Raw genomic sequence first — 21,588 nt, 5'->3', positions numbered from 1 at the left:
TCAAAGATTCCAATTCCCTTCCACCCAACCCTACCCAGCCAAATCACCACCTGTTTATAAAGAACTTGTTGAGTCTAATGCACATGAGATTCATGTTTCAGTATCAGAATCTACCAAACTACCAATTTACCAAATGATTAATAATTTTCATTGAATGGCTTTTCACCTTCAGATTGATTCTCCTGTGTTCTAACATTTGCACCCTCTTTAGTTACAATTCTATATAATATATATCCTTTTGTATTTATCCCAAAGTTAAAATTAATGGGCAGCATGGCATAGGGGAAAGAACTGGCATGCATAATAGAATCAAACAAACCAAGGCTCAACTCCCAGTTCTCCTATATAATAACTGTGTGACTTTGGGCAAGTTACTTAAATCATCTGGGTCTTAGTGACATTATCTGTAAAACTGTGATAATAATACGTACTTCATAAAACTGTTGCATGTAAATGTCTATCACAAAGAAGGTGTGTAATTAGTATTTGTTTCCTTGTTATCTTTAGTTTATGGATCTTTTTCATGACCAATGAATTACTGGTACATTGCATGTATACCTACATGCATCAATTCTAGGATTACAAACTGGAGAAAGGGACTGTATTCTTTTCATGTTCTTTGCTGTAGTTCTAGCGAAATGCCGCATATAACTTCTTTAATTAAAAAAAGATATTAAAAAAGTTTTGGTAATGGATGGTGGTGATAATAGCCCAATATTTTGAGTGTAACTAATATCACTGAATAATACACATCGATGTGGTTAAAACAGGAAGTTTTGTGCTGTTAATATGTTACCACAATAAAATTAAAAAAAAAAATGTAAGTGCAGACACCTGAACTGTATGTCCTTTTAAAATGGTGATAAAAAATAACTTATATAACTCTTCTGTGATATTGGCAAGTATCAGGTAGGTATCAGGCATAAAATACTGTTGGGGAAACATGCAATAAAAGTATATAAGCTGCTTCAAGGATCGTAATAAAAACTGACTGAAAATGAGGTTGTGCTTTGAGACATTCTTGCCCTGGAAAGCGAGTTTGTGTGTGTGTATGTGCTTGTGTTTGTGTGTATACAGAAATTCTAGAGTTGCAAAGGCCCAAAAGAATTTTCCCAGGCTAAAAGTCACGTTTGCCAAAAGGCTCAGAAGGCTTTGGAGCTTCAATGTCTTGGTGTGCCCTTCTGCCCTATGATGCCAAGTGTATTATATGGCCTCATGGAAATTTTGACAAAATAGCAGGGATAAGTGGCTTAATATGATTATGAAACTCTTAGGTTAATGTTTAATATGTGTTGACATGACTTAAAAGGTTTCTGGACACTTCAAGACAGCCATTTCTCAAATGACTTAAGACACTGAAGCCACTATTTATTATTGTAAACAAATGGCAGGTTCCAGCTTTTTGCTTCCATATCTGAGTCAGCTTCTTTCATAGTCTCAATTATATCTGTTGAGCACTTGCACTATGTCAGGCATTGTTCTACTTTATTCTTCACACCAATGCACTATGAGTAGGCACTATCATTCTCACCATTTTACAGATGGCCTCATCTTTCAAATTAAGTATATAGAAGTAGAATTCATAGTGTTTGTTTCCTCCCTGTGCCATGGTAAAGAGGAGAGCATATTTTTCTTCTTTTGGCCACTGGAATAGCTCTTGAAGCTTGAGAGGGAGAGAAGGAAAGGGGAAGGGTCCACAGACCATGAGTGTTCAAAGTTAACTTTTCTAAGTCTCCATTTCCAAGAGAAAACTAGAGAAATGTAAGTGTGATTCTTATTCTGTCACTGACTGTTTTTTCCTTTTCTGTTACTGTAGATAAGATAAACAGCATGTTCTATATTTAAGCAGGAAAATGACAATAAATGGGTCATAGGATTTAAAAAAAACATGGGCCAAGCATGTAGGTTGATATTCAAGAACTCATTGTCTTTAGCAGGAGGGCTCATTTCTATTTGAGGGAGGGTGTACCCCTAGTAGTTAGCTAGCATGGTCAAAGGATTTGCCTACACCTAAGACCAAGGTTGGGCTAGCTCATATCATACTTTATAAGGCAGAGTCAGGACTGGGCTCCATTAAATGTTAAGAAGTGTGGATGAAGTAAATGATAGACTAAAAGAATCAGTTTAGCATTCATAGAAAATATGCTGAGAGTGAGGTAATATACTTGCTAAGATATACACATGAAACTTTAGAAATTATTAATTTCCACACCCATTCTGGTGCATTCAGTATCATCTACTAAAAACACTGGAACATTCTAACTTTTGGAACCAGCTGAAGTATGTTTAGATTTTAAAAGATGCTCTATATTTTAAATAGGAGGATAAAAATTTAAAATTTCTCAGTCTAAAAAATAAAAAGCAATATTGCTTCTCTTTTTAGGACCCTTTATGGGTGGAATAAAGAGCCTAACACAATAGTTATCACTTAAGATTCTAAAAATTTCACTAAAAGTATAAGGAATAAATCCAAATTCTGCCACTTTGCCTCTTAATCCTAAATTATTTTATTAATAACCTCAATAATTTGGAACATTCCTGATGAAAGAAGTGTGCCGAAGGGGTAAGATCTGCTAGGTCCTGGTGTGTCTGGAAGATAAAGGTACCTGGCATGATAGTCTTCTATTATATATGATGCCAGATATAGTCCATCCAGAACAAAAATTTCTTCAACCTTACAAGAGCACAAACTCTTTTAGCATCTCTACAGATATTTGGAAATGAACATAATTTTGAAAAATTGATGTATAAGATTTTTTTTCTTTAAACAATGCATTTAGAAACTGAGGCTAGGTGCTCTGCTGTGTAAGTGCACACATACACATTCCCATGTACAAGTATGTGCATATCTTTCCTCTTGACAGAAAGGGAGAAGCCCAGAGACTGCTTGGTATTGGAATAAGGGGGACAGGAAAGGAGGGACATAATTAACATGACAGCACAGGGTATTACCCAGTTCATCACAGATACTTGGGGGCTGAAGGTCATAGGTAACATACTAGCAAGTAATATTTTAGAGCATGAAAAAGTACATATAGCACCAACAATATCAAACTTTTCTTTTTTTAATGCAATTTGTTGCCCCTACAATGTGTAGTTCTTTATCAGGCCTAAGAAGCTAACTGCACTAGGGAGTTTCTTTTATTTACTTGATACTGATTTAGCATCATCCTTTTTGTGGGGGGTGGGGGTGTAGGGTAAGAGACAGGAGACTGTTATAACTTTGAGGGAATATTGGTGTATCCATTTTATCCCTTGTAACTTTATTTGAAAATTTAAATCTCTTTCTTACTTTCTTAAGTTTCTTAGCACCTTAAATTTTCTTATCCCTGCAACTCCCTTGAACACTGGTTCTGAAACTCTGACATTATCGATCACTTATGTGACCATTCACATCAATGCCATCAAATTTGGAAATTTAAAATTAACATGTATCTAAAGGGCTATTAAATCTGGGATGGAATCTCTCCCATCTCTTTCGTAAATGGTTTAAATTAAACATCAAGATTTTGATAAAAGACAAGATCTCATAAATATGGCATGACTTATGTTCTTTTTTTGTAATGAGAAAATATCCTAAAAAAAAAATTTTTTTTAATTTTAATGAGAGTCACACATGTTCCAAGAGAGACAGAACAGCTTCATCTGAGTTTGGGTATTCCTAGCTATTAAATTGGATTGTCATAGCAAACATTTAAATTTAAGATTTACTATTTACTATTTGAACTACTTCTGTTCCAAGGCTGGGAGTCCAACCGAATGTGCTTAGTGACATGCAACAAGGAGAGAAAAATGGCCTATATGCGAGCATCTTAATCCTGCACTGGCCAGCCAGGATGAGGTCTGCTTGGTTGTGTTGTTCTCAATACAGGTGGGACATATTTAAACAGAAATGATTTGGAGTTACTTTGAAATTCCAGAGTTTTCAGAGTAAACTACAACCATCCCCAACCTGCAGTTGGAAGGATTCATGATAAGTGAATTGGGGGCATCCATCTCTCCTCAGCAATAATAATGATAGCTAAGAGCACAGGCTTTGATGCCAAAGAAACATTGGCTTAAAAGCTAGCTCTACCACTTCCTATCTCGGTAGAAATTCTGATCCTCAACATCCTCATGTGTAACATGGGGATAATAGCAACTATCACATGGTTGGTGAAAGGATTACACTGGATAATTTTTGTACAGCCTACTGCCCATTGTTTGTGCTCCACAAATGATCATTATTAATAACAATATCTTTCCCAACATTTTTATTCCATAATATACAGAACTTATCAATAACTCTATAACAATGACAAAAAACTTAGGGGTCAGGAGCCTTCTTCAATGACACGTGGTATGCTTGTACCACTCAGTAGTGTCACCTGGGTAGAAACTCTACAATGCCAAACAATTGCTATTTATTTATTTTATAAGATCATCTTACCCCTTTCAACTTTGAGCCGGCTATATTTTCTTATCTGCCTACATAAAATCCCTAAACTCCCTCTCGGTTCTTGCTTCTTTTCATCTCTTTTCCACCTGCTTTCATGAGAAAGGAAAACAAGTAAGCCTAGGGTTAAGTCTGAATATATGGGAAAAGCATTTGTAAAGCAGCTAATAGTGGAATCAATTTGCTACTTAAACATTAAGATTGCCTGACAAGAAATACATGGTTGAGTTCTTAACTATAAATCATGTATCAAAACTCTGAAGATAGTACAACATGTAGAAATATAAACTGAACCTAGTGATGGGAGAAAATTATTTAACTGGAACTCCAAATGAACGCAGAGGTTGCTTATCAGCAGCTAAATACCATTTCCTCAAGTGTGATAATATACAGCAATGATGATAGTTTTTGTATTTGTATATGTATGTATGTATATACACACACACATGTGTCTTATCTCCCCTTATAAATCTCTTGAGGTCAGGCATAGTTTTATTCCTCTTGGACTTATAGTGCCTTACACATGGAACATTCTCCATAGATATTAGGAGGCTGAATGTACTAAGATAGGGACCTAATGAGCAGCTGACTCTTTTCAGGCTCCTATGGCATTAAATATACCAAAAGCATTTTTCACTCTTTTACATTAGATCCCATTGAGAAAAGGACTTTTCTAGTATATTGAAAGGTATTTTTCTGCTTGCTTGAGGTTAACATATTCCCAAAAGTGACTAAGTTTCTTTCCTCTCTGAATGTCTTTGCCCACTGGTTATATAGATTTCTTACATCTTCAATCACTTTCCATCACTTGAAGTCAGTGAATTTGAGTTCATTACTAATATTTCATTTATCAGAAAAAACAGTGGCAACATGCAGATTAAAAGGCTTAGTACATAACATAAATCATGGATAATTTACCAGATTATATTTTCAGCCTGATAATTTTTGAAGTGCAGTCATGAGCCATACAATAATTCAACACAAATAGCCTTAGGTTGCACAGTTATAAAAGGAATCTGACCAACCTTTGATTTCCTGGACCTCAATGCCAGCCTTTTTAACTGATCGATGTTCCATTTCTGTAACAGCATAGCAAAGAAAGAGAAAATTCAGAATTCCCAGAAAGAACATTTGAAAATACAATTCAGTAGAAAATATATCCCTAATTCATCAATGGTATTACAGTCTTCAGAAAACAGTCCAATACAATTAGGTGCCATGTCCATGAATCCTGGATTTAGATTTTATAAGCAACTTTGAAATAATATTTCTAAGTTCCTCATATTAGAATGAGTTTATCTTTGTGGAGCTCATAATATGGTATTATTTATGAAATATCAAGTAGTTCTGTTTTCATGAGGGCAACATCTCAGTCCTGAAATGTTTATTACCAGTTTTGTAGCTGACATAAATGGATTTGAATGGCTAAATATTAGAATGCAGATACATGAGACACTTGTTCAGTCTCTGATGGCAGTCTTACTGTTCCAGAGGTACCATTTGGCAGACTCATTATTTGACTGTACTTTGGACTATACAAGATTTTTCTGTTTCCAAGCTGTATGCTGTATTGAAGTGCTTCTCAGTCAGGGGATTATCAAAACCACTTGGGAAACCTTTCCAAAATACACACATTACCACCCCTTTTCTTTCTTTAGGACCTGAGTAGGATCTGGCCACACATTTTGAAAATCCTCTCCAGGAGATTCAGATCTGCATCTTTGTTGAGTACTAACCACTGGGATGGTATAAAGAACTCTAGAGTGGAAACTTAATGAGTTTAAATAGCATATTCCTATCTGAAAAATGAGGATACTGGCTAGACTTCTGAAGAGTTACCATCTTTAAAGGAATTTATGCATTTTTGTTCTGAAAAGCTTGAGTATAATGATGCAATTGGAAATTATCCAGCTATCTTGGTATTCCTGTCTGCCTACACCTTCTTGTTTTTCTTTGAGGGGGTGGATGGGTGGGAAAGCCACTTGTGTAAGGGGAATGTGAAGCTACTGATGGGGTGGAATAGTCCATCGACACCCTTGTGCACTCAACACTAACTAGGTCCTTACTACATAAAAGCAAAAGTTACTCAAAGGATGATTCTGAAGAGAGCACTTATCAAGTTTATTTGGGCTCCAAACCTATAAGCTATCTGACTAAAGTTTTTTGACTTCTGATTTTAAACTTCTTTTGTTATTACTTGCCGTTTTCCTTGTTATCACTAGTGTTCTTTTTCATCAAGTTTTCATGTCATTATTTCTCCATCTAAAACTGCCTGTTGCAGTTTCTGATACCTTAATTTATCATCCTCAATTCTTTTCTTTACCCCCATCTCCTCCTATTGTTTGGAGTCTGCCATATTTTGAAAGCAATCCTGGACATTGCAGTTTGCAGCCTGCTCAGCATCCAGTGCTCTTCAGTTTAGAACCTTTGTGTCTGACAGATGCTGGAGTGCCTACATGCTCGGCAGCTACTGAGAGCTAAAGAGCCATGTGGGAAGTGATGTCTGTGTGGAAACAAGTCAGCCCCTCTGCTTTGCCAAAGTCATCTCTTCTCTCTGGAACTAAGATAGATTTAACGTTGGCTTTCAGTGTAACAGACATTACTTCAGGCATGGAAAATTTCCTGTGGAATATCTGTGGCAACAAGGGGATGACTGCCAGGAGGAAAAAGATGTTTCTCCTCATTTTTAGAAAATGAATTTAATCCCTGAACTGAATAACAAGCAGGTCTTTCAACAACTGCCAATTTGCACTTTGTTTTCTCACAATGAATAAATCAATAAAGAAAAGGAAATACAAATGCTTTTGTTTCAAATGCTTTCAAGCAATAAAACTGAGGAAAAGTGTGGACAACGATACTGTAAAAAGCGTACTTTCAGTTGAGGTGAACTTCCACACAGTGTTGGTGTGAGCGTCTCCAATGTACACCGTCCCATCTTCAGACGCAACAATATCATGAGGCATGTCGAAGTGCTGCCAAAATAACAAGCCACATATTAGAGTGGTGAATATGCCCTTGAATCCTTCATGAAAAAGCAGAAAGCAAAGCACACAGTGAAGTAACAGACACATCACTCAAAGCAAAGCAACCATAATTCCCATCAAAGCAACTCCAGGCTGGAGGGAGTCCTTCATTCATTCACAAGGCAATGATTTGGTGCCAGGCATACTTCTAGGCACTGGCAAATCCTAAGAGACCTTTGCCACTGATTTTCACATTTCTAGAAAGCAAACATTTACAAGTAGATTTTTTTAACAGTACTATTTCCTTGGTGGTGTATCATCTACCTATTTATATTTATTTATTTTTTTTTGCCTTCATGTTTCTTCTCCCTTTTAATCCCTATCAGATATGCCTGTTTTAATCTTTACAAATCCAAAGGACCAGTTATTAATTTTTCTTATTATTCCCAACAAGCTATCATGTACTACCTTAAACATTATTTCTACAATATGATAACAGGAGTCATTCCAAAGATCAAGGGTATTTAGATTCCTGAAATATATCTAGCTGACATGCAGCAATGTGAGGTTTTATACTCTGAAGTCCAATGTATTTTAAGTCAGCAAAGAAAACAGATTGAGTGTTATCTCCATGAACTTCCTGGGCTTTTGCACCTACTTCAGATGCTCAAGTGTTTTACTATGTCTTTCTTCATGACATATCCCCATTTCAAATCATTGCCACATTGGACATGAGGACATAGGTGTAGGGGAGCACTTTCTATGACTTTCTCAGGGTCACCAAGCTGGTTCTTGGAAGAGCAGGCTTAAAACATTGTGCTTCTCACACTTCCATCTGTCTCCTGAAGCCTCCAAAGGTGCCACATGTCCTCTAGTTGGAAGGACATGGATAATTTCTTTCACCTTTGAGTCCAGCAGGCCTGCCTGAATATACAAGTCTCAAAACTATGATTAGTGAGTATGAAAAGGAGCAGTATTCAGATTATGGGCTAATCAGATGTCATCTGCCCACCTCAGTTTGCTAAGTACAAAGGACACCAATGAGGCAAACTACTTTTCTTAGCTCACTTTAGGAGAGGTAAAAGAACATGTGCTTTGGAGATACCATCGTGCTTTAAAAAAACTGCAACTGTTTGCAATGTTGAATAGAAAAACGAGAGAGCTGTGCCAAGGAGGCTCATTCCTTCATACCATCAGCTGAGCTGTGACAAATGTGTCGAGAAGGACAGAGAGCCAGAAATCAAAATGTTGCTTTGTTGGAATCTCACAAGCTGTCATTAAATGTTCATCTTTATTTTGGGTTCAGCTAATGGGTGGCAACAGACTTGAAACTTACAGGCAGTTCCTGTTCTATACCAAAATATGTTTTTAGAAACTGTTTTGTACAACATATGGTTGTAAAGTGCTTCATATTTTTTATAGAAAAAATATTACAATAGGTGGGGGAATAAAGGCAAAGGGGGAATATGTAAACTATTTATTTGCCAAGGACTTTGCTTTAATAAATCACAACAATATGTCATAAATTCAAGACTACAATAACAATAAAGCCCTATCAGTGTTTCTCAAATTGATCTACAGAGCCAAGGGTTCTTGGAAATGCTCTGGGGCCACTGTAGGGGTTTAGGGTAAGGCTTAGTGGGTATCACTTCTGGAATACCCTTCCTGCTGCAGAGGCATTCAACTGTCATCTTTTTAATGAAGTATTCCACTGCTCTGTGTCATCTGAACCAGTAAAATTATGTTATAAGCTTTATGTTAAGCTTTATGACTTCACAGTTGAAGGGATTTAGGGATCTTCTTATCCAGGCTTTGCAAACTCTTCTTGAGGAACCTCTGGCAGGATAAAGTTGACAACAGAAAACAATAATAGCAACCTCCTGAAGTTATATAAAGGCAAAGTCCAAGGAAACCTGCCCTCAAAATCTTAAATTCTATCTTAAAAATCCATGAAGAATTTGTTTTCTATTCCATATCATAATCCTGGTTACTTTAACACAAAACTAATGTTTAAACTTAGACAACAGGAAGTAAAATCATTCTAGGAACTTGCACCATGTTTATGTTGTAGCTTAATATACCCCCCTTGGCATACCAATGTGTACCTCAGAAATGAAAAGGACTCCAGTTTGAGAACATGATTCTAATCTAACTTCATTTAACAATCAAGGGCACCAAAATTCACAATATAGAATGTTAAGTGATTAAGCACATTTTGGAATTCAACAGAACTGGGTTGAGAGCCAAGTGTGCACCATACCATGTAACTTTGGCCAAATCATTTAACATATGTGAACCTTTCAGCTCAAATATTGTAATTTTAACCTCCATTATGAAAGCTGTGGAAATAACATGAATATGGTGTGCTGGTTTGGATATATTATATCCTCCCAAAAGCCATATTCTTTAATGCAATCTTGTGGGGGCAGATTTATTAATCTTTCTGATTAAGGTGTGACCTCTTGATTGAATGTTTCCATGGAGATTTGATCCCACCCATTCAGAATAGGTCTTGATTAGTTTATTGGAGTCCTATAAAGGGAGCTCACACATAGAACAGCTGAAAGAGACTTCTGGAGAGATGCTTGCTGATACTTTGAGATGCTAGCCCAGAATTTGCTCCAGAGAAGCTAAGAGAGGAGAAAATGCCCCAAGAGCAGTTAAGAAAGACTTTTGGACAGATGCTTGGGATCTGACAAGAGATGCTCAGAAATGCTTGAAGTTGTGGGAGAAGGACATTTGGAGAACACCATTTTGAAATGCAACCAAGGAGCAAAGGATGAGCAAACACCAGCCACGTGCCTTCTCAGCTGATAGAGGTATTCCAGACACCACTGGCCATTCTTCAGTGAAGGTATCCTCTTGTTGATGCCTTAGTCTGGACACTTTTATGGCCTCAGAACTGTAAATTTGTGACCTAATAAGTCCCCTTTATAAAAACCAATCCATTTCTGGTATTTTACATAATGGCAGCTTTAGCAAACTGGAACAATGGGCTTACTGTTCATTTTTTTATTTTGGTGTGTGTGGAGGGGCAGGTATCATCCCCTTCTTTTTCCACATGACCACCTTGCAGAAGAAAGAAGACAAAAAATGTCAGCCTGAAGGGTGTGTGTGAAAGCAGATGATGAGCAACCATTAGTTTTTCCTACGATTATGTGGGAAAGAATTTGGGAGATGATTTTGTGTATTTTTTCCACACAGCTTTTTTATACTCTTTGATATTACTATCTTTCTTATTGTCCTACTGTCTCCCATAAAGATAGAGATGATATTTCAGTCATACACACTTCTAAAGAATGTAATACCAGAATACCAGAAGGGAGAACTGGAATATATGTGGAGATAAGTGGTGGATAGGCACAGAGGCCCAGAAAAGTTATGCAAAGTTTGACCTTTGACTTGAAAGAAGAATCTCTTCTTACATAGGAGTTAATATACCACATTAGTTTCCTCACCAAAACTTAATGTTTGTGACGGTAATCTGATTAAATGAAAATTCTGAGAGATTAATAACCTGATTTCAGTTTACTGAGTCAACATAGAATAGATTTCTATGTCTTAGTGTAATATAAAGTCTTGTTTACTTTAATGAAAGGCAAATTCCATCTTGGTGCTAGACATTTTTTTCAAGTTTGCTGTATTAACCCATATATAGTGACTCATTCATTGCTGAATGTATGATATATGCTGATGTTTAGGAACATTGCTTTCTGAAATTTTAATTCAGAGCTATTTACATTTTTAAGAGAATAAGGATAATTTAGAGTCTAGCTTCTAGCTAAGCACTTCAGTTTGATTTCTAGATGCATATCTGAATTAAAACTTAAGAACCTAAGAAAAGATTGTGGGAAGATGGTGGAGTAAGAGGCAGCAGGAATCAATCCCTCCACCAAAACAACTATTGAACTGACAGAAACTGTATGAATCAACTATTCTGAAACTCTAGAGTCTAGTGTAACACTGTGCAGCATCCAGGGAGGAAGATGCTGGTAAATTGTTGTAAAGAAGAGTGAGCTCCATCCACCTGCAGTGGCTATGACACTCCATCCCCCAGCCTAGTGGTGGGCAGCAGTAGGGACTGCAGCACGGGCTCCTGCTGCCAGGGTGGGACATAAAGAATTAGTCCTCCAAACTAGGGTGTGTGTGGTCTGATTACTGACCATTGCTTTTGATCAGCTGCTTCACAGTTAGGGCTACTACTGTTCCAACTCCCCTTGAGCAAAGGCAGCAGGGGATCTTAACGACAGCAACTTTACTCAAAACTATGGAAAACACTTTAAGGGCTGAAATAACGGTGTAAGTACTGAATCAAGAAATGCAGCTTCAAAAGCAACAGAAGAAGCTCCTGGTACCCTCAATGGCCCCTCCCTCACCTCCTCCACAATGCGGGTTGGAGCCAGCCTGCACTCCCACTGTGGAGCCCTTACACTATTCCAGAGGAGCAGTATAGCACCTGTGCACATACTGGGGTGCGTGTATGTCAGTGCTAACCTGTTGAGCCAGGGAACTTGTGTCAGGCTCACCCTCCCAGAGTTTGTCCTGAGGGCAGGCAGAGAAGTGGCTTGCAGACAGCTGGGACAGTGCAAAAAACAATTAAACAATTAAACTTAAGTGGCCTGGGGTAAAGGACTATCCGCATTAAGTCAAACAAGAGAGTACTCAGGAGGGGGTGCAAGTCTATTTCAAAAGGAGTAGAGAGGGCATTCACTACAACTCCCATGAACTGTAAATAGGAGGATTCTTAAGGCCAGGAGCTAGCAGAAGCCCAAGAAAAGAAGCAAACTCCATGGATTCATGCAAGCTCAGAAAATACAGAGAGGACCCTGCATGTTGCATTTGCCTCAGATGGATTTTGTTGACAGGAGGGTTAAGGTCTGAAGGAAACTTTCTGCCAAAGCAGAGCCAATTTGCAAACACTGTGAAAAGTGCTTTTTGCTTTGGTTTGATTGTTTTGATTAACTCTTGGCACTCAAGAGAATCTCTGTAATAAGGGAACAGACAGTTCAAGGACTAAATCCCAGAGTTGACACATTAAAATATTAAAATGTACAGTGTGCAACAAAAGATCACAAGACAAACAAAGAAACAAGAAATGATGGCCTATCCAAAGGAACAAGATAGAAATCCAGAAACCATCAATGAAGAGGACAAGACTTTGGATTACCAGAAAAAGAATTAAAAAAATGATCCTCAATATGTTCAAGGAGATAAAGGAAAATACAGAGAAAGAACTAAAGGATCTGAGGAAAATAATGAATGAACAAAATGAGATTCTCAATAGGAACCAAACAGAAATACTGGAGTTGGGAAGAACCCAATAATTGAAGTGAAAAATTCCTTACACAGTTCAACAGCAGATTTGAGGTCAAAGAAAAAAGAGTTAGTAATCTCGAAGACAAGACAATTGAAATGAGTCAGGCTGAGGAGCAGAAAGAAAAAGAATAAAAAAGAGTGAACAGGGCCTAAGAGACCTTTGGGACACTATCAAGTGTACCAATACATGCAGTATGGGAGTGCCAGACAGAGAGAGAAAGACAGAAAAGAGCCGAGTCTGCTTTCAACGGCCATCTCCAAAACGTCTCTCCTAGCTGCAGCAGCCTGGGCCTATGATGGCTCTTTTTAAAGGACCCCAGTAAACTAATCAAGACCTATGCTGAATGAGTGGGTCCACACCGCCATGGAAATAATCTAATCGAAGTTATCACCTACAGTTTGATGATTCACATCTCCCTGGAAACAACCTAATCCAAACATCCCACAAGATTGGATTAAAAGATCATGGTTTCTGTTGGGGGACATAATATATCCAAACTGGTAAACCATATGACCTGGTAATCTCTTCTAGGTATACATACATACCTATAAGAATTGAAAGATGAGACCTGAACAGATATTTGCATACTGATATTCATAGTGGCATTATTCAGAATTGCCAAAAGACAGACGCAACCCAAGTGTCCATTAACCAATGAACGGGTAAACAAAATGTGGTATATACAACCAATGGAATATTATTCAGCTGTAAAACAGGAATGAAATTCTGATACATATGACAACATGAATGAACCCTGAAGACAACATGTTGAATGAAATAAGCCAGACACAAAAGGGCAAATATTGTATGATCTCACTAGAGTAAATAAATAGAATAAGCAAACTCATAGAGTCAGATAGTAGAATATAGGTTACTAGTGGATGGGGTGGGTGTAGGTAATGGGGAGTTAATGCTTAAATTTTAGAATTTCTATTTGGGGCAATGGGAAAGTGTTGGTAATGGATGGTGGTGATGGTAGCACAACATTGTGAATGTAATTAACAGCATGGAATTATATATTTGATTGTTAAATGGAGAAATTTTAGGTTGTATATATATTAGTAGAGTAGAAATTTTAAAAATAATTTAATAACTTCTTTGAGATAGTACATTATTATTAAAAGAACCAGCAAGGCAAACACTCCACTCTTATAAAGTAAGACCTGAAAGTTATAATTTAATATCTTCTTTGAGATAGTACATTATTATTAAAAGAACCAGCAAGGCAAACACTCCACTCTTATAAAGTAAGACCTGAAAGTTAAGTATCTTACTTTATCAAAAGATATGAGGAAGTTAACCCAAAAGGGCAAAACAATATAGATCGGATAATCAATAAGGATCTGAAACACTGCAGAAGTAAAAATTATATTTTCAATGTAATGAATTTCTTTCTGAAAGGTTATTATGACTTGATATTTGATTGTTTAATGCTTTACAGGTAAAATACTTCTGTGAAAAATCTTGTTACATGTGGATAGAAACCCAAAGAGAGGAATTTGTACTGGAAACTTTAGTCCAGATTCAGTTTGGTTCAATTCAGATGCTGTAAAGTTTTACACTTGACTAAAAGCTCCACTGAAGGAAAGCCTGTATCTTATTCTGTTCCCCACTATGTCCTCATGATCTAGCATAATGCTTGGCACATAGTAGGTACTTAATAAACATATATGGAATAAAATTTGATGATAAACCCTAGACTAGCTATCATTATTTCTAACAGACTAATTTCTAAAAAACTGAATAATTTTAAAGTTTTCATTTTTAATCTAGCAAACTTTGCATATTAAAGAATAATTTAAGAAGTTGTTAGTATCAATATAAAATTTGTTAAGTGGCTTCAGAGAGTTGCATTCTGATCCAGTTAAGCCAATAAATCTTTATATGTTCTGAAGAATAACCTTAAATGCAGAATTTTAGCAGTTTGAGTTGAATTTTCTAAAATTGATGTACCATGGGCACATTCACACAATACATGTTAGCATTCTGATAACTCTGGCAATCATATTGCAGAGAAAGTAAAATGAGAAGACAGAAAGGCTATGGGTACACTGAACCATAGTCACTGTGTTTGCGAAAAGCACTGCTGGAATAAACAGTGGTAAACCATTTGTGAAGCCAAAAGTAGCCTTTAGTCTCTTACCTAAACCAAGTCATTAGGATTTTAATATATTTCCTGAAGTTCTATTTTCAAGCCTTGTTGCTTAATATAGTCATGGCAATTAAAAAAGCAAACAAGATTTCTGTTGGATCTGAGAGAATCATATATGTACAATTTGACTTACTCTAGTGTCTTCCCTACTGGACTCATTTTTTTTGGTGGGGGGGTGGTATTTTCAGTACAGTGAATTACACCTGCTATGTATGAGAAGTCTACTAAGAACCTTACAGTTGCAAACAGTGTTAATATATATATGCAGAATTGATCTAGGAATAGAAAAGGCACCTATCCTAGATAAAACATTATAATATAACATCCCCATCAACTTAGCAAAGAAAGTCATCATATCTATTTAAGATTTTGACAAAGTATTCAAGTATAAGTTGAATGTTAAGATTAATATTTTAGTTTTCTCATAAAAATGGAAATTTAGGAAATGTTTGTGAATACCTTGCGCTCTGGCTTGAAGACATCTATAATTTCCCCATTGGAAAAATTCATCACAAATCCTCGTAAAGGTTCTGGATCCCCAAAATGAGGCTTCCCATTTACCGCAAAGATCAAACCTGTGACAACATATCCAGTTAATGTTCATTTAAAATACAGACAAGACTGACTTTCAAATATTATATATCTGTACATTACACAAATAACAGATGTAGAATGGATTTGGTCCCTACCACCGCTACAAAGGTAGAGTATAAAATACTTAAGTGTCTCTTCTTGAGTGACAATATCAGGTAACCTCTTTGTAAAATGGAAACAAGGAACTAGAAAGCTTGTTCTACTTAGGAAACCAGTAAAAATTAGGAATATATAGATATAGATTTCATAGACAGCCTAAAGATGTATTGGGAAGAATCAGATAATTTAGGCCAATCACTTCAGGCTATCAAAAATTTTTCAAATACATATAACATTTGCCATAGCTACAGGGGAGTTGGAGGGAAATATGCAAAGAAAGTAAGGGAAATTACAGTATAAATAGAATGATGAACTGATTTGAAACAACAGGACTCTGAAAACCCAAGATGTGCATGCCAGATTATTAAAGACATATTTTTCCCTGTACTAAAAAAAAAAAAAAGACTCTTATTATATTAATTCCATGAGTACTCTTTGTAATAAAATTATACTTCTTAGTACAATACTATTTATTCAAAATACTATGATTTGGTTAGCTAAATACTACAGATGATTGAGCATTACCAGCTTCCAAAAAATTGAAACATAGTAAAATACTGTACACATAACACTAAAATACTACTGAACATATTTCATCTTTCTTTAAGAATTATAGGGTTTGTTAGCATATCATATTACAAAAATATTGCCCCTATAAAAATTAATTACTCTTGTACAATATTGTAGTGAGAATTTCAATTATAATATGCATTGTCCTTTGTTTAGATTCTGGTTTTAACCAGATTTATTCCAATTTTCTCTCCTGATTATTGTTTCTCATTTATTTTTGTTCACTATGAACTTGATCATCTTCCTTATTAAGTGAATAATCCTGACAAATTTATTTTTTAAACATGCGATAAAAGCCAACATTATAAACACTGCTCCCATTGACATAAATGAGAATCTTTTATTACTTTATTTATTATTCACTCCTTGGGGAAGCCAGACTTGCTCCCTATCCAGTTACCTGAGTCCTAACAGTCCATATCCCAAATAAACTGTTGGATACTCAGGAAGACAGAATGTATACATAACTTTAATAGTTTAAGAAATATAAATATTATAATAATCACTTTCAGTAGTCAATGCTACTTTAATATAGGCATAGATACTCTTATTGAAACAAATATATTATAAAAATTATATATGCATTTTAGAAATTGAATATATTTACAACATGCTCAGTAGTCATTATTTAAAGAAATCTTATGCTATTTTTGTAAAGTGAATTTGTGGATCTTACTTTAAAAATTGAGATTATTTTCCTTTCTTAAAGTGAGAAAATCTATTTTCAAAACGAAAAAAATAATTCAAGGTTTTATTGGTCATTCCTCCTTGTATGTAGATATAAGCCTCACTTGTCATATTTATCTTTTTTAATTGACTACCACTTTTTTAAAAATGTGAAACAGAAGTATTTGGTATACTGATTTTATGAAACATATACCCTCTGTTGATGATGTGTGAAGACATAATATGAATCATTTCATAACTAGGGTAGATTAATTAAAGAAAAATGAAAACTAATGTAAATTTTTAACCCTTTGAAAACAGTTGTTAAATCCTTTGAATTCTTCATTATTTCTCTATAAGGAATAACAGCATGAGTTGAAAATGATTTATAATGCACCAACAGTTTTAAGACATCTTAAAATCTCATATATAAGGTATTTTCAACCCCTCAATGAGAAAAAACAAGTAAAGAAAGAGTATGTGAGGATAAGAAATAATTTTTAAGGATCGAGAACAGTATGACAAAACACACAGAAAATACATTAGGATGAGATACCTGGTATATATGAAATTGCAAATATATTTCTTCCAAATGATGCATGCTTGATCTCTCTCACAAATTCTTTGGTGTCAGTTTTAAAACACTGAATCCGGCCGTTTTCCCTGTCTGCCACACATAACTGGCCCAAATGAGGCACAAGGGTCAAGCTGTGAGGAAGACTGAACTGGCCTGGTTTAGGATTGCTCCCTGAAGATTCTACAGAATAACAACGAAAAATATCCACCTTAGATCTGTAATTTATAAAATTACCCAAAGTCTAACTCTAAAGGTTTATAATTTCCAAAATTCATGATAGTAAATGATTAAATATCATCTGGAATCAGGGAAAAAATAAGGTACAGCAGTTTGTAAGTTTGGGCTATAGTATCTATCTCTTACTCACAAACACATTACAGGTTTGTCCTATTTGGACAAAGTTTTCTGGCATAAGCATTCTTTTTCCTACTATAAAGCTTGTGTGCATGCAAGTGTGTGTGTGTGTGTGTAAGTCATTTGGGGCCATACAGAGACCCTGCTTTCCTCACTGTAGAGAACAATTACATCCTACAGAATGTGAAGGGTGGCCAATATCTTAATCCTAGAGATAATGGCTAAGATAAACAGATACACAATTAGAGATCAAGAATCTTATTGGGTACCTTCTCCCCACTGTGTGATGAACTTTCCACTTGGTGAAAACTGCACAATCCGACTGTTGCAGTATCCATCAGACACGTAGATGGTTCCAGTGCCTGGTTCCACAGCCACATCGGTGGGTTGACAGAAATGATTCTGGTCATTGCCTGGTTCCATGCTCCTTCCCAGGATTAACAGAGGGCCTTCCTTACTGTTTGGATCCAGCTTGAACACCTTTTTGAAAGGCATAAAGGCCTTACCCACTTTGTGTGGTTATTATCAGCACACATCCACATGACTTAAGACTTTCCCAGACAAGCAGAGTGTAAGATCCCAGAGCCTTATCTTTTAAAAGAAGATACTGTTTAGAACTAGATGGGACACTAGTTCATTTGGGGACTGCAGAGAAAATGCAATTTGCGTACGGTCACCCAGTTAATTAGTGGTGAATGGAGACGAGTACCTGAGTCCTTTTCCACTGCTGCGCTCTGTGCTTCCCTTCTGTTTCTCCTTAGCTAATACTATATGCTCTCCAGATAAGATATGAGCAAAACATGTTTACTGAGATGATGTTTGAAGACTGTGGAGAGAACAACTTAATGACTCTTGTGACTGCCTCATCTGAGGGTCTTTTCCTAGTTCTTTTTCTCCTAGTCATGAAAATGGCTTTAAACTTGAGCTCATCTTCTGGGGGAAAAACTTCCTGACTATCCTGTGACTGCAATATAAGTTCTTTTAGAAAGGACAAAATAATTGTCTATAACAAGCTTTAAAATTTGATTATTATACATAAATTTATACTCAATTTATAGACTATTAAAGGTAGCTTAGAAAAAAAAAAAAAACAACACAAATGGTGAAATTGAAATAAGACCTGGAGACAGAGGAAATAAAAGCAAAAGTAGAAAGTCCAGAGGAGAAGGGGAGAACCCATACAGTTGCTGTAGTGGAGCTCTATTTCTAGATCTAAGTTTCCTGTCAGCCAAAGGGAGAAGAGAGACTTGATAATTTGCATATTAGCTTTTCCTAGCATTGAGTTCTAAAAGAAAACTTTCAGATGTGGCTGTTCCATTTTCTTGCTATAAATTTAATGGGTCACAGAAAGTGACCCACACAACTCCAGCAAATTAGAGCAATTTGAAGGAATAACTCTGTTAGCTTCTATTCGAATCACTGCCAAGTGGGAAGATTACCTGATGGAGAGCAACGTCTGTGACCCAATAATTTCCATGTTTATCAATGCTCAAGCCATGCGGTAAATAAAACCTGAAAAATAAAAATAATTGTCTTAATTTTATCTTTTCCCAAAGCATACATGAGAGGACTTTTTTTTTCTAATTTATCCCTAAAGGCAATACAAATGTATAAATTGATAAACATGTCTCTCCATAATAGAAAAGACCAAAATGAATAATTAAGTGAAAATACCTGCTAAAAGAGAGACCTAACTTGTGACAAACCTTAAGTGATATTTAATCATATTAAAAATTGATAAATGAAACCTACGTATATATTATGAATATTATAAAGTGTGGTATATTAAGCAACACAACCTCAATTTTAAAACAGGTTCTAAGGTCATAAATATCAACATCTTAAAAATATGAATGAAACCTAATTGTCAAGAGAAATATAAATTGATTTGTATAGGCATTTTGAATAGTTTAAATATACTGCAAGGTAATGTAATGCTATATTAATGTAAAATCTTAAAACATCTGACTCAAAATCTTTAAGTGTACCTATTAAAGAGAGTAAAACCAAAAGAAAAACAACTTTCAGTAGAAATGGGCTGTGCTAGCTAAGCAAATGAAGTGCAGAGCTGGACAATCATAGAGAAGGATAATCTATTTAACAAATCAATCTAGATGATCGGAATTAGAGAATCATAAGCTAATGTTGACCAAGGCCCACAGGCTTGAGGCAACTGGTTAACAAACCATGGAAAAATCTTAATGTGGTTTTGGACAAATGACATCTCACAATCCACAAGCTGTTTTTGACAGTTTCCAGCCTTAGCATGGTATTAGCACTACAGATTTATTTTATAGGCCCAGATTATAACACCCTGATCCTGACTCTTTAACTGAACTAGATCCCTGCCTTGGCAACTGAATGTGAGGGTATGATTTGCTTTCAACACAGACACACCCACTGATGGCCCAGTTGATATAGCTCTGCCTTCCTCTTTAATTTCTTCTTGGAATGAGGGTGCTTCTGATTAATGGGTAGAGCACAAAAGAGGTACCTTCAAGCACACTGAGTGGTGAAGCTCATATTAGAATTTGGCCAGTGACTCACCATCCTGGAATCCTATTTACAAATTCTAAGCCTCATTATTACCATGTCAATAAGCAACTGGATTCAAAGTAGAGGGCTCCCTAACTTTCAACGAAGAGGCCTTTATTGTGCCTAAGCAGATGGAGTATTTTAGAGCCCCTGAAGCGGCCAGGTTAAAATGGTCGAGGACATTCTGTAAGCTTTAAATGACCATGAATATCAGCCAACATTTTTTTTTTGGCTGCCAAATGCCATCTAGGAATAAGACTAAATAATTAGCAGTTCTCGAAGCCAAATCACATGTGCATGCTAAGGAAAGCTAAAAATGACATTTATTTAATCTTCATTTTGAGATGGGAAGAGAGATTTTTTTTTTAAAACTGTGAATACTTAATGGGTTTGGTTATATAACTTTCTACTAAGGATTTTTTTCTTTTTTAAATCTTCAAATCTGAGCAGCAAGTCACTCCATCAGCTATATATATATATATATATATATATATATTTATAAATGGCTCTGTCAATGTAGACTATATATTAGAACCACCTGGGGACCTTTAACACTATTATTCTGACGCCTAGGTTCCGCCTCACACTTAACAATCTGATTCTAATTATTTTGAAGATTCCCAGATAGTTCTAATATTGAACCAGGTTTTAGAAGTACCTACTCAGAAAATGCAAAGATGGGATGGCTGAGCTGGTCTCCTGCTTTCTTGAGCTGGGCTTCCCTGCCACCACTATACAGCACTATCCAAGACCAGACCCAGTGATCCACTTTATACCCAGTATGTGAAGTAGAAGCCATGATAACACCATAAGTAATTTAACTCACATATTTTTTCCACTTGACTGAAGTATTGCAGCACTATTTGGATCTATGACAAGAATAGTGTCTTCTTCAATTGGTCCAAGTCCTCTTTGCTGATAAACAAACTTGCTGTCAAAAGAGCTAAACAAAATCCATTAAAATGGAAAATTAAAATGGAAAATCATGTAGAAGCTGTTCCCAAACAGTGAACTTGAGAAATGCAGACCACTCAGTTGAGATTCTAATTACTGAATCAAAAGGAGTTCAGCTGTACTTAACTTTTCTCTTTGTCCTCCACATTTCAATATGTTGACCTGTAGAAATGTGTTACTCATAAAGTGGTCAGTAGAGCAGCAGCACGAAAATTGCTTGGAAATGAGTTTCAGACCTACCAATCAGAATCTGCACTTTCAAAAGATCCCCAGGTGATTGTGTGTACATTAAAGTTTGAGAAAACTGATCCAGAGCTCTTAAAATATATAACTTTTTAAAGAGATCTTTAAAGTATTTTAATTCAATGTTAT

The 21,588-nt window shown here is 35.9% G+C and overlaps 1 protein-coding gene across 19 annotated transcripts in view; it reads right to left on the bottom strand.

Moving 5' to 3' along the window:
- Positions 1 to 21,588, bottom strand: part of PAM (peptidylglycine alpha-amidating monooxygenase) — a 306,111-nt gene that overhangs the window by 4,600 nt on the left and 279,923 nt on the right. For all 19 annotated transcript variants that reach the window (XM_037801760.1, XM_037801762.1, XM_037801761.1 and 16 more), the window contains 7 exons: positions 21,089 to 21,205; positions 19,167 to 19,239; positions 17,997 to 18,207; positions 17,353 to 17,553; positions 15,327 to 15,442; positions 7,308 to 7,407; positions 5,461 to 5,514 (listed from right to left, as the gene is read on the bottom strand). In XM_037801760.1, the coding sequence (XP_037657688.1) occupies positions 5,461 to 5,514; positions 7,308 to 7,407; positions 15,327 to 15,442; positions 17,353 to 17,553; positions 17,997 to 18,207; positions 19,167 to 19,239; positions 21,089 to 21,205 (872 nt within the window). The remainder of the gene's footprint in view (positions 1 to 5,460; positions 5,515 to 7,307; positions 7,408 to 15,326; positions 15,443 to 17,352; positions 17,554 to 17,996; positions 18,208 to 19,166; positions 19,240 to 21,088; positions 21,206 to 21,588) is intronic.

This window comes from Choloepus didactylus, chromosome 13, assembly GCF_015220235.1.
Source record: "Choloepus didactylus isolate mChoDid1 chromosome 13, mChoDid1.pri, whole genome shotgun sequence".
NCBI classification, from domain to species: domain Eukaryota; kingdom Metazoa; phylum Chordata; class Mammalia; order Pilosa; family Megalonychidae; genus Choloepus; species Choloepus didactylus.
This window is presented reverse-complemented; position numbering and strand designations above follow the sequence as displayed.